This window comes from Protopterus annectens, chromosome 9.part0 (assembly GCF_019279795.1).
Source record: "Protopterus annectens isolate FY-2018-M chromosome 9.part0, PAN1.0, whole genome shotgun sequence".
NCBI lineage: Eukaryota > Metazoa > Chordata > Ceratodontiformes > Protopteridae > Protopterus > Protopterus annectens.
The window spans coordinates 406,423,626-406,440,087 of NC_056743.1; the positions used below are offsets into that span (position 1 = coordinate 406,423,626).

Genomic DNA, 16,462 nt, shown 5'->3' on the forward strand with positions numbered 1-16,462 from the left:
TTTATGGAGTAGAAACACACAGTCATGGTACTTACTTGCTCTAATATTTCTTGGGGGGAGTAGCATGCAGTCAAGGAAATTACTAGTGCTAATGTTTCATGGAAGTATAACATACAGTCATGGCACTTACTCGCTCTAATGTTTCATGGAGAAATAGCATGCAGTTATGTTATGTACTAGCTCTAATGCTTCATGGAGTAGAAACACGCAGTCGTACTCACTAGCTCTAACATTTCATTTCACAGCCATGGTACTTACTAGCTCTAATGTTTCATGGAGGGATAGCATACAGTCATAGTACTTACTAGCTGTAATGTTTCATTGAGCAGAAGTATACAGTCATGGAACTTACTAGCTCTGATGTTTCATGGAGGAGTAGCAAGTAGTCATGGTACTTACTAGCTCTAATGTTTTATGGAGTAGAAGCTCACAGTTATGGTACTTACTAGCTCTGATGTTTCATGGAGGAGTAGCAAGTAGTCATGGTACTTACTAGCTCTAATGTTTCATGGAATAGAAGCTCACAGTTATGGTACATACTAGCTCTGATGGTTCATGCAGGAATAGCACACAGTCATGGTACTGAGTACTTCTTATGTTTCATGGAGTAGAAGCGCACAGTCATGGTATTTACAATAGCAAATTTTTCATGGAGTAGAAGCTCGCAGTGATGGTACTTACTAGATCTAATGTTACACTGAGGAGTAGCATGCAGTCTAACTAGCTCTAATGTTTCATGGAGTAGAAGCATGCAGTGATGGTACTTACAGGCTCTAATATTTCATGGAGGAGTAGCACACAGTTATTATACTTACTAGCATAATATTTCATGGAGGAGTGGCATGCAGTCATGGTATTTTACTAGCTGGAATGTTTTATGGATGCGATCTAACTAGTGCTAATATTTCATGGAGTAGAAGCACACAGTCATGGTACTTGCTAGTTCTAATGTTTTATGGAGGAGTGGCATGCAGTCTAACTTGCTCTGTTGCATGGAGTAGCAGCACAGAATTATAGTATTTAGTAGCTGCAATGTTTCATAGAATAGAAGCAAGCAGTCATATTGCTTACTGGCTCTAATGTTTCATGGAGGAGTAAGACACAATCATGGTACTTACCTGCTCTAATGTTTCATGGAGGAGTAGGACACAATCATGGTACTTACCTGCTCTAATGTTTCATGGAGGAATAGGACACAATCATGGTACTTACCTGCTCTAATGTTTCATGGAGGAGTAAGACACAATCATGGTACTTACCTGCTCTAATGTTTCATGGAGGAGTAGGACACAATCATGGTACTTACCTGCTCTAATGTTTCATGGAGGAGTAGGACACAATCATGGTACTTACCTGCTCCAATGTTTCATGGAGGAATAGCACAGAGTCATGGTGCTTATTGGCTCTAATGTTTCATGGAGGAGTAGCATGCAGTCATTGTACTTACTAGTTCTAATGTTTCATGGAGGAGTATGCAGTCATGACACTTAATAGCTGTAATGTTTCATGGAGGAGTAACACGCAGTCATAATACTTACTAGCTCTAATGTTTCATGGAGGAGTAGGACACAGTCATGGTAATTACTAACTAATTTTTCACTGAAGAATGCCACACAGTCATGGTAATTTCATTTTTCATGGAGTAGAAGCACACAGGCATGGTACTTACTACTACTAATATTTCATGGAGGAGTAGCATGCAGTCGTAGTCATTGCTAGCTCTAATGTTTCATGGAGGAGTAGCATTTAGTCATGGCGCTTGCTAGCTCTGGTGTTTCATGGAAAAGTAGCACACAGTGATGCTACTTACTAGTTCTAATGTTTCATGGAGGAATAGTATGCAGTCATGGTTCTTACTAGCTCTAACGTTTTATGGAGGAGTTGCACGCAGTTATGGTATTTATTAGGTCTAATGTTTCATGAAGGAGTAGGACGCCGTCCTGGTACTTACTAACACTAATGTTTCATGGAGGAGTAGCATGCAGTCATGGTACTTACTAACTCTAATGTTTCATGGAGGAATAGCATTTAGTTATGGTACTTACTAGCTCTAATGTTTTATGGACGAGTGTCATGGAGTCATGGTACTTATTAGCTGTAATGCTTCATGGAGTAGAGGCACTCAGACATGGTACTTGTTAGCTCTAATCTTTTATGTAGGAGTAACAAGCAGTCATGGTACTTCCTAGCTCTAATGTTTCATGGAGTAGAAGTGCGCAGTCACAATACTTAATAGCTCTAATGTTTATGGAGGAGTAGCATGCAGTCATGGTACCTACTAACTCTAATGTTTCATGGAGGTGTAGCACACAGTCATGGTACTTGCTAGCTTTAATGTTTTGTGGTGTAGAAGCTCACAGTCATGGTGCTTACTAGCTCTAATGTTTCATGGAGTAGAAACACACATTCATGCTACTTGTAATGTTTCATGAAGGAGTAGCATGCAGTCATTGTACTAACTAGCTCTAATGTTTCTTGAAGGAGTAGCACGCAGTCATTGTACTAACTAGCTCTAATGTTTCTTGAAGGAGTAGCACGCAGTCATGGTACTTACTATCTCTAAAGTTAAATTGGAGTAGAAGTGCGCAGTGATGGTAGTTACTAGCTGTCATGTTTCATGGAGGAGTAGCATGCAGTCATGGCACTTACTAGCTTTGATGTTCATGGCAGAGTAGCACACAGTCATTGCACCTACCAGCTCTCATGTTTCATGGCTGAATAGCTCACAGTCATGGTAGTTACTAGCTCTAATGCTTCATTTTATTTTTTTTTATTTTACATTTGTTTACAGGGAAAGTCCAACTGGAACAAGATCCATTTACAGCGGAGGCCCGGGGAGAAAAGCTTCATAACATAACAGTACAAATACAACAAATGACAAATTACTTCATGACTCCATGACTTCATGAAATTAGAAGTGTGCAGTCATGATACTTAATAGCTCTAATGTTTATGGAGGAGTAGCACGCAGTCATGGTACTTAGCAACTCTAATGTTTCATGGAGGATTAGTTTCTAGTCATGGTATGTACTAGCTCTAATGTTTCATGGAGAATTAGCATGTAGTCATGGTACTGACTAGCCCTAATGTTTCATGAAGGAGTAGGATGCAATAATGGTACTTGCTAGCTCTAATGTTTCATGCAGGAATAACACACATTCATTACACTAAGTAACTCTAATGTTTCATGGAGAGGTAGCATGCAGTCATGGTACTTAGCAACTCTAATGTTTCCTGGAGGAGTAGGACGTAGTCATGGTACTGACTAGCTCTAATGTTTCATGGAGGAGTAGGATGCAGTAATGGTACTTACTAGCTCTAATGTTTCATGCAGGAATAGCACACATTCATTATACTAAGTAGCTCTAATGTTTTATGGAGGAGAAGCATGCTGTCATGGTACTTACTAGCTCCACTGTTTCATGGAGAAGTAGCATGCAGTCATGGTACTTAGCAACTCTAATGTTTCCTGGAGGCATAGGATGCAGTCATGGCTCTTAGTAGTACTAATGTTACATGGAGGAGTAGCAGCATATGTATTTGGCAACATTGTCTTGGCCACTCCTAATAGCCTTGCATATTTATTTGGTGACACTATGTAGGCCACTCCTAATAGCATTCCTCTTGGTCAAACTTCCATTTGCATTAATATTGCACAGTAAGATTGGACACCCTTTGTTAAGGGCCTTAAAGTAGCTTATAAGGAATTGACTGATGGTAGTGGTAACTACGTTATAGTTTGGGCAGAAGGGAGTATAGCTAGTAAACCTTTGCCAGCCTCTCCCAGGTGTGTGTGTATATGTGTTTTTGTTTAAATCAAACCTCAAAGAGTGTGTGTGCCAGCTACTTGGCCAGGGACACAAAGCACTGGCTTGACAGAGAAGGTGGTGGAGGTCTTGGCTTGGTCACTCAGCTGAGATCTCAACTCTGTAGCTGTGCCAGTGTCTTACTGGGGATCTTGAGAAAGAGGGAGAAACCAGACCAGGACTGACTGTGGGCTCTGTGTACTCTTAAGGGAAACTGCACTTAATGCAGAGAGCTGCACCTGGAAATACCGTGTGTGTACCTGTTATCCTCTCAGTGTTCATGCCCCACTGTTGCCAGTGGTGAGGATTGATGCTCCTTGATTACTGGTCCAGGGGTGGGGCATCACAGTACTTACTAGCTCTAATGTTTCATTGAGGAGTAGCACGTAGTCATAGTACTTAATACCTCAACTATTTCATGGAGTAGACGCACATGGTCATTGTTCTTACTAGCTCTAACTTTTCATGGAGGAGTAGCACACAGTCGTGGTAGCTACTAACTCTAATTTTTCATAGAGTAGAAGCACACAGTCATGGTACTTACTAGTTCTAATATTTCATGGAGGAGTATGCAGTCATGGCACTTACTAGCTCTAATGTTTAATGGAGTAGAAGCACGCAGTTGTGGTACTTACAGCTCTGATGTTTCATGGAGTAGAAGTGTGCAGTCATGGTATTTACCTACTCTAATATTTCATGGAGTAGCAGCATGCAGTCATGTTACTTACTAGCTCTAATATTTTATGGACGAGTAACATGAGGTCATGGTACTTACTATAATGTTTCATGGAGGACTAGCAGAGGTCATGGTACTTACTATAATGTTTCATGGAGGACTAGCACACATTTATGGTACTTATTAACTCTGTTTCATGGAGGAGTAGCACGCAGTCATGCTGCTTACTAGCTGTAATGTTTCAAGGAGGAATAGCATACATTCATGTTGGGTATTAACTCTTAATGTTTCATTGAGACTACCAGGTCTGTTAGCATTCGTTAATGACACAGACTCAACAGCCTTATTGAAATTTTAATTCTTCTGCCATTTTAAAGATAGGGTTTTGGACAAATGTTGACTTTTACTGGATTTAAGTCTAAGACTCATCTTGTTCTTTAAAGGTTATATAACACATGAACAGCTTTACATGGAATAAGCAGTGTTAGCAGGAAAAGGATAACCAGTGTAGTGTTTATATGTGCTTTTTAAAGGGCCCTTCCCATTCCAATATGTAAAGCTGATATCTGGAAGGGAAAATGAAACAGACATCATTTTATATTACTTGCATTGACCAAAGAAGTCTACCATCAGAAGGCCTAGCTTGTTTCTACTAGAAATGGTCCTCCATATTTGAAAAACATACTTTATAGCAATATTACTGTATGATCAGACTGTGAAGTGACTATTAAGAAGGTATAAAAACTTTCAGACTGATCTTTGCAATGTATCTGCACAGTGATTAGGCTATGTACCTCACTGTGATTGTTTTTAATAACAAAATGTAATATGCAATTATTGAATTAGCTGAAAGTCAATTGTTATCCATTTCTGTCAGTTATTATAAATACAGAAAATAGCTGTCACAAATGTGAGTCTCACTGAAGCAACCAGATTTCATTTGTCTGTGTTACATTTCACTATCACAAATGTGGTCTCACTGAAGCAACCAGTTTTCATTCGTCTGTATGTTACATTTCACTATCACAAATGTGAGTCTCACTGAAGCAACCAGTTTTCATTCGTCTGTATGTTACATTTCACTATCACAAATGTGAGTCTCACTGAAGCAACCAGTTTTCATTCGTCTGTATGTTACATTTCACTATCACAAATGTGAGTCTCACTGAAGCAACCAGTTTTCATTCGTCTGTATGTTACATTTCACTATCACAAATGTGAGTCTCACTGAAGCAACCAGTTTTCATTCGTCTGTATGTTACATTTCACTATCACAAATGTGAGTCTCACTGAAGCAACCAGTTTTCATTCGTCTGTATGTTACATTTCACTATCACAAATGTGAGTCTCACTGAAGCAACCAGTTTTCATTCGTCTGTATGTTACATTTCACTATCACAAATGTGAGTCTCACTGAAGCAACCAGTTTTCATTCGTCTGTATGTTACATTTCGCTATCACAAATGTGAGTCTCACTGAAGCAACCAGTTTTCATTCGTCTGTATGTTACATTTCACTATCACAAATGTGAGTCTCACTGAAGCAACCAGTTTTCATTCGTCTGTATGTTACATTTCACCACATTTTAAGGTTACTAGGAAAGGTAAATAAGTTTTGTGAAAACCCAGTGGATGTTTTTATATGCATATATTGCATAGTGTTTATGGATTAGATGTCTCATGTACCAACACTGCTAAAACAATACAATGTTCTTTTCTAAATGCAGTCAAGAACTCTGTTTATTGTGTATTGATTAGAATTGTACATGGGCAATAAATCACTCAAAGTATAATGCAAAATTGTATCGGATGTCCTGCTTATGACCTGTCTGCTACGAGCTCTTGTTCCTGCACAGTCATGGTACTAGATCTGATGTTTTGTGAAGGCGTAGCAGGCTTCATGGCCATGGTACTATAGCCTGATTTAAAATTGTTTGCTTAATTAGACATATCTGTTTACATTTTCATTTTTTTAATTTTTCTCTTCACAGACTTATTTGAATGGCAGTAGACCAGAGATAAACAATACAGATGGAAAAAATCCAAAAGGTAAACTTGAAAACATTTAGAAATTTATTCCTAGCCAAAACAGTTGACATTAATGTTTGATTGCAACCAATATCTTTTTTCTGTCTGTCATCCACTGAGTCTTGCCTAATGATTGTCCTTCAACCCATAGACACATTTGTTCTTCTCCTGTAACAAGAGCCAGGCACAAAGCAGCCCAGGTGAGAGCATTACAAACCTGTGCATTCCCTCATCAGCCCAGTTGTTTCCCAGAGACAGGCAAGCACATGTCTGTCCCCCATTAGATTTCCTGACCCTCAAAAAATCTATTCCATGCTTCACAACTGCTTTCCACCTAAGGAAATCTTGTAACCCCAACATAAATGCTAATACCCACTCTGTTCTGTGGGAGCACCATTTAACAGCATGAGCTAAGCAGCGTTCTCTTCCAGGGTGTAACACCTGGTGCTCTCCTTAAGTGTCAACCAGATGGGGAGCTACAACCGCTGCTCTCCCTCCAGGATGGTCAAGCCAACAGAGTCTGCCAACTCCCTTATTCCCTCGACTATGCCCTCAATGCATGTATCACTAATCGATCATGGACTGTCTGGGTCGCAATCAAGTTGTCATCTCTCTGTATCATGGGGTGAGCTTCATGCAATTGTTTTCATTATGGCATAAGATGAACATATATCATAAGTTCATACCATTCACAGAGAGCGTTACAGCATCTCTGAAATGAATGTAACCTACCTATATTTATATCACTAGTCTTGTGCTTTTAACAGTGACACAAAGTACAGATTGTGACTTACAAATGTTTAAGTAGACTGAATAAACACGGTTCTTCTCATTTTGACTGTTTTACATTGGGGTATATCCTTCGTTTTAGTTGTTCAAAGCTGTTTAGACAAACAAGGTCTGACTACATCCAACAGGTAACAGCACCATAGTCACAAGAATTTGTACATTTAAACACTCATGTATAAAAAGCAGAGCATGTATGTTTTTATACACTTTGTCTCCAATAACCTCACTGTTGTAGCCTTTGTGTTGTTCCTTGAACTTAAGGTTCATGGGTATTTACTAGGCTACTGTCTGTGAGGACCTTAAGTACCCTAGCCTTACATTTCCATGGTAGTTTTCAGCCTTTATATTTTGTCTATAAATAACCCAGAATATGTTTGGACAATTACTTGTTTGCCCTATCCATGAGGGACAAGGGTTAAACTGACGGTGAATTTCTGGTTACCCATATATTCATCCAAACTGCATTTGAATAAAATAAGAGAAGTACTTTGGTCTATGTGGAAGATGGTTCAACAGAAGCAGTATTCTCTGTTATACAAACCTATCCCACCAACATGTTTTAATTATTTTGCAAAGGACACTGAGATCCCTTGACCGGGTGTTTATGACAACACTAGACTTGTGAATGTGTAATAGGTCTGATAGAAGAGGGTCTGCTGAAACTCTTTTGCTAAGGCAGAGGTTGCCTCTTAGTAAATTGTATGATATTGAGAAGAGAAATAAGGCTTTGATATGGTCTACATTGTCTCTATCATTTAGGCTCTTGATTATTTTAGTGAGAAAGTGTTACGGTTATTTCACTTGTGACCAGTGTTTGGACAGGAACATACCGAAAGGAAAATTATATTCAATGATTGCCCTAATGGGTACTGAGTACAGAGGAACAATTACATCCCTGGATCTGGATGCAATACCTTTAGATATAACTTGTGCAATGAAAAAGGACATTCTTACAACAATGGATATATGGTGATCAAAGTACAGTTGTTGCTGACAGATTCCCAGATCCCTAACTACATGATCAATTTTCAGGGGGTATGTTGTTAATGTGACAGCTGGGAAAGGAGTCATGCTTGCTGAAGGAAGCCATTGTATACTTCTTGGCATTTGGGTTTAGTCCTTAGTTTTGACATCAGCTATTTGTTTGGAACAGGCAATTTTGGAGGATCTTGGTGTCCTATGGGGAGTTTTTGAAGACACCAAATTTGCAGTCATATGCAGACCTGGTCAGGCACAAACCTGCAACTTTAGCTTTGCCCTCTGAGAAGTAAATGGCAAAGAGGAGTGTCAGAACCCTGGGGTATGCCACTAGTAACAGGTCTTTTAGTGGAGACAGAGCCACTCATCCTGACTTCCTGGGTTCTGTTTGTGAGTCAGTTTGCTATCCAGTGACTTACATATGTAATGACATTTAGCTGGGAGAGTTTATCTATGGTGCCTGAGTGTTTAATACCTTTGTGAGGTCTAGATATGCAGTGTGCACCGATGTAGCTCATCCATTGCTTCAGTAACTTTTTCAAAGTTGTCAGACAGGTTAAGTAGGCAGGATCTGTCCTTGATAAACCCAAACTGGGTTGGGTGGAGAATCTGTAAGTTACCTATATCCTTGTATGTTAATTCCATAATGATGCTTTCCATGGCCTTACAAATGAGACTGGTCAGGCTTATGAGTATATAATTCCCCATGTTCATTGAAGCCCCACTTTTGTACAAAAGAATGACTGTTGCTGCCTCCATTTATCAATCACAAGGTCTGTTTTGAGGTAGATATTGAATGACTTCTGTAGTAGATCAGAAAAGTCATGTTTCACGCTGACCAGTAGGCGGCCTGATATGGTAAATGGCTTTATAGATGTAGGATGCAGTGTGCTTGATCTTAGATAATGCCTTGAGAACTTGTTCTTGGGGAATTTGGTGGGGGGCAGTGTAAATGTTTGAGTGGGTATTTGAGTTGAGAATATTGAAGTGGGGGGATGAAGACTGAGCTGAATGTGTCCCCTAGTAGATTTGCTGTGTCTTCTGGGTCTGAGTATATGATATGGATAGCTCTTTCATGTTAATCTCTTTAAATAATGAAGGCAAGACTGAAAGGATGAATGAGTGAATGTTCCTGGAACTGAAGGAAACATGATAGTCAGCTCTGTGCACCCAGTATGATGGTTATTTTCAATCTTTACAAGTAAGAAGCAAACTTATGGCTAGAACAAGGAATGTCTAGAAAGGAACTAAGTAGAAAGCTAACAGAAATTTAATCTAAAAATAAAATCTGGCAACCAAAGAAAACAGCAAGTAATTATTAAAAAATGTTGAGATAATTTTGATGGTGCAGTGAAATGCTTCTGAAACACTGATCATTTATAAGACATTTCTAAATCTGTTTCCAGCCGGGCCTAATATATTTTTTCATACTTTTTAGAGTTGTTTTAATAAGAGATGGCCATGATTTGGATGTCCCTCACTCCAATTCAGGAATCACAAAGTCTACCACATTCTGCTCCAAAGCTTGCCAGGAAAGCGGAATATTGGAATATGCCAGACTTCAAACTGGTGAAGGTAGTGGAAGAAAAACTTCATCAAATGTCTGTTCCATAAACAGTAATCCATGAACATTGCTTTCATCAAAGAGTGACATCATCGTAAAAAAGTTATCAAAAGGTAATAGTTGGTCAACAACAAAGAAGTAATCCACGAAGGTGGGGGGACTGCACCCCCATGCCCCCCAACTATATATATACCAACTCAGAGATCACACTCCAGTGGGGAAAGGGCAAATTTTAAAAGGTTTCATTTAGTTTACCTTATACAGTGCTGTACTTCCTTGTTGTTGGCCACCTATTACCTTTCCATGATTTTTTTATGATGATTTCACTCTTCAATGAAAGCGGCATTCACTGATTACTGTTCAAGGAATAGCCAGTCAATGAAGGTTTTCTTTGATGTGTGAACAGAGACCCAGTGGAATAGAAGCATATTCCTCCAAATGTATTATCCCATTTATGTTATCATGGAGCACATCGCCTACTCTGTGTGTCCCAGAAGAGACAACAAAAAGGATGCTTTGAACCCAAAAAGCAAAAAATGATGAGGTGGTGACACAGAATTCCACAACAGAAGGAAAGAGCGTCTACAGGGGAACTCCAGTGTAACACGGATATATTTAAGGAAAGAAAAAGAATGATAAAGATCAGGGTTACGCAAGAGAAAGAGGCAAAGAAACTATGCTGATGGAAGGCGTAACAAGGGGCGAAACAACCAGAAACAGCTAGAAGGTAAAAAGTACCATTGTACACAATCCTGCCAAAATATTCCTGAATAAGTTACTTACACAGAAGGCCAACACAAGTACATTGTGGCAGTCCAAGAAACTTGTTGCAGAATAAGTCGTGAGTGAGATGTAAATATGCATGCTGTGCAGATGGTTTATCGTCTGGGTACGGGAAAGCCTGGTAGAGCCAGACAAGTAACCAAACAATGAGGATAAGAAGCATTATGGGCCACACCAAAGACTGAAGATGGTAATACAGTTTGTACATGTGTTGTCTCCTAACCTGTTCCTCATTATGGGCCACACCAAAGACTGAAGATGGTAATACAGTTTGTACATGTGTTGTCTCCTAACCTGTTCCTCATTATGGGCCACACCGAAGACTGAAGATGTTAATACAGTTTGTACATGTGCTGTCTCCTAACCTGTTCCTCATTATGGGCCACATCAAAGACTGAAGATGGTAATACAGTTTGTACATGTGCTGTTTCCTAACCTGTTCCTCACAAGGAGAAAATGAAAGACATCAATCCTGCTTAAGAAGGCAGATGCTTTTGTGTTGCTACACAAATAAATACGTCTTCATGGGTTCTGTTTAAGTAGCTTTATTGTATAGAAACACATCACTACAGAGGGTTATTGACTATGACTAAGTAATTTATATGCAAACTACTGCGATCATACATGCTCACTCACTGACTGCTTCTACAAAATGGCACTAGGGATTGCACGTGTCTACGTATAAAACCGCTTTTCTGCTCTGTACTTATAGTTTCTCTCTTTATAAGTGTACGCACAGCTTCGTCAGACTACGTAGAATAATAAGCTGTAACAGCTCTCAGCCAAATAACATGAAAGTATTACTGAACCTTCAGTTGGAATTTCTTCACCTCCATACACAACAAGTCTCGCACTGCTGGTCACATTGAGTTGTTCCTTAGTTCTCACTTTTGCAAATGTGTCTGCTGATATAACATTACACTTTGACCCAGTGTCTACTTTGAGCTCTGTGGATTTTCTATTGATCTGGACCGTACAAAACACTTCACTCCTTGTTAATAAGTTTACTGTATCAACTCTTTCTCCAAGTACTGAGACACCATCCAACTTGCTTCTTTATGTGATCATTCTTTACAACTGAGTCAGGCTTACTTGATTTGCAAATCTTCTGGAAATGATTCCATTTTTTACACTTACAACACTTCTGTCTTTTAGACTCATGATTTGCACCGCAATTGCAACAGTTAATCATAAAGTTGGACTTGGCTTTTGCTGACTCATGTTTGTGTTGCAGTGAGCTGGCAGTGGAGCTTGCACTTTTTCTGGAACTTTCTGGAAAGCTTCATACCTTCTTTGGAAACCTGTGGCTGCCGTTTGCTTAGGCCTGTTTGTTTGCCACGTGCTGCATACTATCTAAGTTAACTCTGGAGCTTACTGAAACCATGCTTTTGTCACTCGCTAGCATGTTCGTATGTCTTTTTGTCACCTCGTGGATCTGACAAATCTATATTGCTTTGCTTAATGTCAAATCACTGTCACGAAGCAAGATTTCTCACTGCAGCACTATTGATACCACACACAAGTCTGTCCTTTATCAGCTCATCTTTCAAATCACCAAACCGATACATTTTAGCTTTGTTTCTTAAGTGAGTTATGTAAGCTACAAATGTTTCTCCGGTTTCTGATCTCTTGTGTGAAACAAATGCCTCTCTAATGTAATGTTCATCTGGTGGTTACACATTTCTCTGAATTACGCTTCAAACACTCGAGGTCTTCCCTTGATTCAGCTTGCACAACAATATGGCAGTCTGTACCTTCATCTTCATACACTGCTGGTGCATATAGAAATGAACGTTCCACTTCTGTGGCCTCTGAGCCTGCTAGATTTAGCAAAACGAATGCCTTGGCACGTGCCTCTTTACCTGCATAAGCTGCTTGTATGAAAATATCGTACTCTTGTTCAGATATTCTCCAGTTCTCTGCAATATTCTGATCAAATACAAGTGGTTGAAGTTTTCAAAATCCATCTGCCATATTACCACATACCAGTAAAGGGTCTTGCAAATACGTATCAATACACACACACACACACACACACACACACACACACACACACACACACACACACGTGTGCATAAGTAATCAGCATAAACACAATTTGTTCAACGTTTTTCTGCTCTGTGCTTATAGTTTCTCTCTTTGAGCTTATCAGAATTGTGCAAATGAACAACCTCATAGTACTTTCAAATAAGGGGACTTTGCGAAATAAACTTCTCGATGTTTTATTGCACTTTGCAAAATAGCTTTTCAGATTTCTCGACGCTTTATGATACTTTGCGAAATAGCTTTTCAGATTTCTTGATGCTTCACTGTGCTCTGCGAAATAGATTTTTTAGAGCCATCAATGCTTTACAAAACTTTTCGGAGCAGCTTTTTAAACTTTCCGATACATTACGGAACTTTGCGGAATAATTTCTCTGACTTTTGGGATGCTTTCTGAAATCTTTGGTTGATGAAGGTGGAAATGCTGAATCATTTACTTTCGGAATTGGTAAAGGCAAAAATGCTAAAGTCATTGATCATCACTCTCTATGCTTGTGGAATCAGTAAAGGCAGAAATGCTAAAATCATTTCCTTCGAAATTGGTAAAGGTGAAAATGCTAAAGTAGTCACTTGGAACTTTATTGATAAAGGTAGGAATGCTTCAGTCATGCACCATCATTTGTCAAAGTCTTCACTTTAAGAAACATTCGAGAACTTTACAATGCAACTGAGCAATTCACGTGCACTATAATAATCATGTAATCTTTTGTAAAAACACCTTTTTTCAGTGCAAGGAACATACCAAGCAACTGGACAATGTGAATAAATTGACTACTGTTGCCCAAATTCAATATCTTTTGAAGTATGTACATTTTGCAAATTCCATAGCTATGTCAAGAATCTCAATGGCAACACTCAGATCTGCTCTGAGTTACAGCACAACGGCACAAAAATTACAGAACCAACTGATATTGCCAACATCCTGGCAGATAGGTTCAGTGCTAACTTTACCCCTCTCATCCCCTAAAGGGCCCATCTCTATACCGGAAGAATGCAAGGTTCCTGTAATCACGGCTGCACAGGTAAAAAAACACACTCTCCAAAGCCAAGAACACAGCATTCATGGGACCTGACAGCATCTCAGGCTGCGTTCTACACGAACTACAGAACGAACTGGCACCCCACCTAAGTACCATGTTCAATCATAGCCTCACCTCAGGCTTTGTTCCCAATGAATGGCACACAGCAATGGTTATCCCACTCCACAAAGGGAGAGCTACCATGGACCCCGGGAACTACCGCCCCATTAGCCTGACGAGCCTGGTCTGCAAGGCTATGAAACTTATAAACAATGACATTGCTAATCTCCAAACTCTGGACCCTACCCAGTTCGGGTTTGTAAAAGGCAGATCATGTCTCCTAAACCTGATAGACTTCTTTGAAGCGGTCGCCAAAGCTGTAGATGAGGGTAAGGTGGTTCACACAGCCTATCTAGATCTCGCCAAGGCTTTCGACACCATACCCCACTCTGGAATTATAGATAAACTCACTAAACTAGGTATAAAACCGTGTGTCACAAGATGGGTTACCAGCTGGCTCACTGACAGAACCCACACTGTGAAAGTAGCAGACTCTAAATCCAACTTCAGACCATAAATCCAACTTCAGACCAGTGACAAGTGGAGTACCACAGGGTTCAGTCCTGGATCCTCTCCTGTTTGGTATGTACTTCTCTTGGCTAACACAGAAGGTCTTTGGCTAACAAAGTTCGCAGATGACTGCAAACTAGGAGCCATAATCAAAACTCCTAACGACATCCTACAAAAGGGCCTCACTGAGACAGATGCCTGGTGTCAAAGCCATGGCCTCAAGCTCAATGCCAAAAAGTTCTTTGTCATCCTTTTTGGTAAAAACTTTGTACCCATGAACTACCACATAGGAGGTAGTCTACTTAACACTGAAAGTGTGATAAGAGACCTTGGGACACAGGTGGACAGTAGTCTCTACTTTGATAATCACATCGCCACAGTAGTCGGGAAATCCTTCTACGTGGCACACCTTATCACAAAAGGTTTTTCATCAAGGAAAAAAGAGGTCATTGTTCCCCTCTACTCATCACTCATTAGACCCATTATAGAGTACAATGCCCCTTTTGGTATGTACCTCACAAGACATCTACAGCAACTGGAAAGGCCACAGAAATACCTCACAAAGAGGATTGCCGGCCTCAAACAGATGCCCTACGCAGACCGTCTCAGAAAACTCCAGCTTTACACCATCGCATATCGCCTACACATATGTCAAACCCAGAGCTGTTGGACAAGCTCCACTTAAAGAAATCCCAATCCCTTCGAGCTACACGCTCTAGGGCCTAAACCTTGTCACCACAATAAACAGAACATGCTGGAGGGATAGATTCTTGTCCCAGAGACTTCCTATACTCTGGAACAAATTACCTATCTATATCAAACAAAGCTCCTCATTAGCACTGTTCAAGAAAAATCTTGATGATTGGATGGGAGATAGGAAATTCACCCCAGGGATCACTTCTGTGGCTCTGCTCGACAGGGGCACAGGAAAATAATTTTCTTGGATGGCGAAAGCCAGGGTACTGTTTGGCTAGGCTTATATAGGCCCTAGGGCCAATAACCTAGTACCTACCTATGAAACTGTGAACTACATGCAGTACACTGAAATGTCCCCAGAATGGCAGTACCTTGCCAGGCAACTCTTTACAGTAGAAGAAGCACTCTGTAATTGCAACACTCTGTGAATAGACACACCCAGTACAAGAACGTTTTCTTCAAATAACCTTGCTTTGACTGGATTACATGAGATAGTTGCACTTTGCACACAGTGAACTGTTTGAAATACATACACAGTAATAAGCACACACGTTAAGCACTTTTACACACTCTGAGATACTTCAAATAACTTTAATTACACCCTTGATACAATACAAAGTCATAGTTATGCCCAAACACAAGCAGCCACCTTGCCTTATTTTTTTGTTTACTGTGTGCTCTTTTTTTCTCTCTATTCCTTTGCTCATTTAAGCTCAATGTACTTTTTGTGCTCGTTTTACTCTAAACATGCCCAATTCTGCCTTAAACACACTTGTTCTGCCTGCTCATTTTGCCTTAAACACATTCGTCTTGCTTTAAACATATTTGTTTCATACCTTAAAGTCAATCGCTTTGTCAAATACGTTTATCTTAAACATTTTCTTTACTTAATAATTTTTTTTTACTTTCTGCTTGTCTGATAATGTGGTTTGTGCCCTTGTAATGTCCTTTCTTGCTTCTTTACATCGAGTAAATAATTTATTATTTTTCATTACCTTTGATTCTTTGTGGTTGTGTTTGTACTGCTTTCTCTCGATTTTACCTTTGTTGTCGTCTTTACATCTCAGGGCTCCAAATGTTGTTCTCTTTTCCATACTGGTTCTGACACCATGTCTCTTTCATGTTGGTACACGAATAAACAAGTCTCCATGGGTTCTATTTCAGTAGCTTTATTCTATACAAACATATCACAGTAGAGGCTTATTGACTATAACTAAGTAACTTGCATACAAACTAACTAATGCGATCATACATGCTCACTCAATGGCTGCTTCTAGAAAGTGGCACTAGGGATTGCACGTGTCTGGAATTTATATGTGCACGCACAACAATAAAGCCAAAAAGCATATAAAATTAGACAAATCCTTCTACTGTAAATCCACCCTAAACTCTACCAACCACAGACCTAAGCAATTCTGGTCCACTATTAACACTGTCCTCCACCCAGGGAAGGTTGATACCCCCAGCCGTCCATTCCCCCCTCCTCCAGCAGTATTGCTGAATCCTTCAAC

General features: G+C 39.8%; 1 protein-coding gene across 7 annotated transcripts in view; it reads left to right on the plus strand.

Moving 5' to 3' along the window:
• DMTN (dematin actin binding protein) overlaps nucleotides 1-16,462 on the plus strand; it is a 1,900,252-nt gene that overhangs the window by 766,284 nt on the left and 1,117,506 nt on the right. For all 7 annotated transcript variants that reach the window (XM_044082941.1, XM_044082937.1, XM_044082938.1 and 4 more), the window contains one exon: nucleotides 6,473-6,530. In XM_044082941.1, coding sequence (XP_043938876.1) covers nucleotides 6,513-6,530 — 18 coding nt within the window. In that variant the 5' untranslated portion in view covers nucleotides 6,473-6,512. The remainder of the gene's footprint in view (nucleotides 1-6,472; nucleotides 6,531-16,462) is intronic.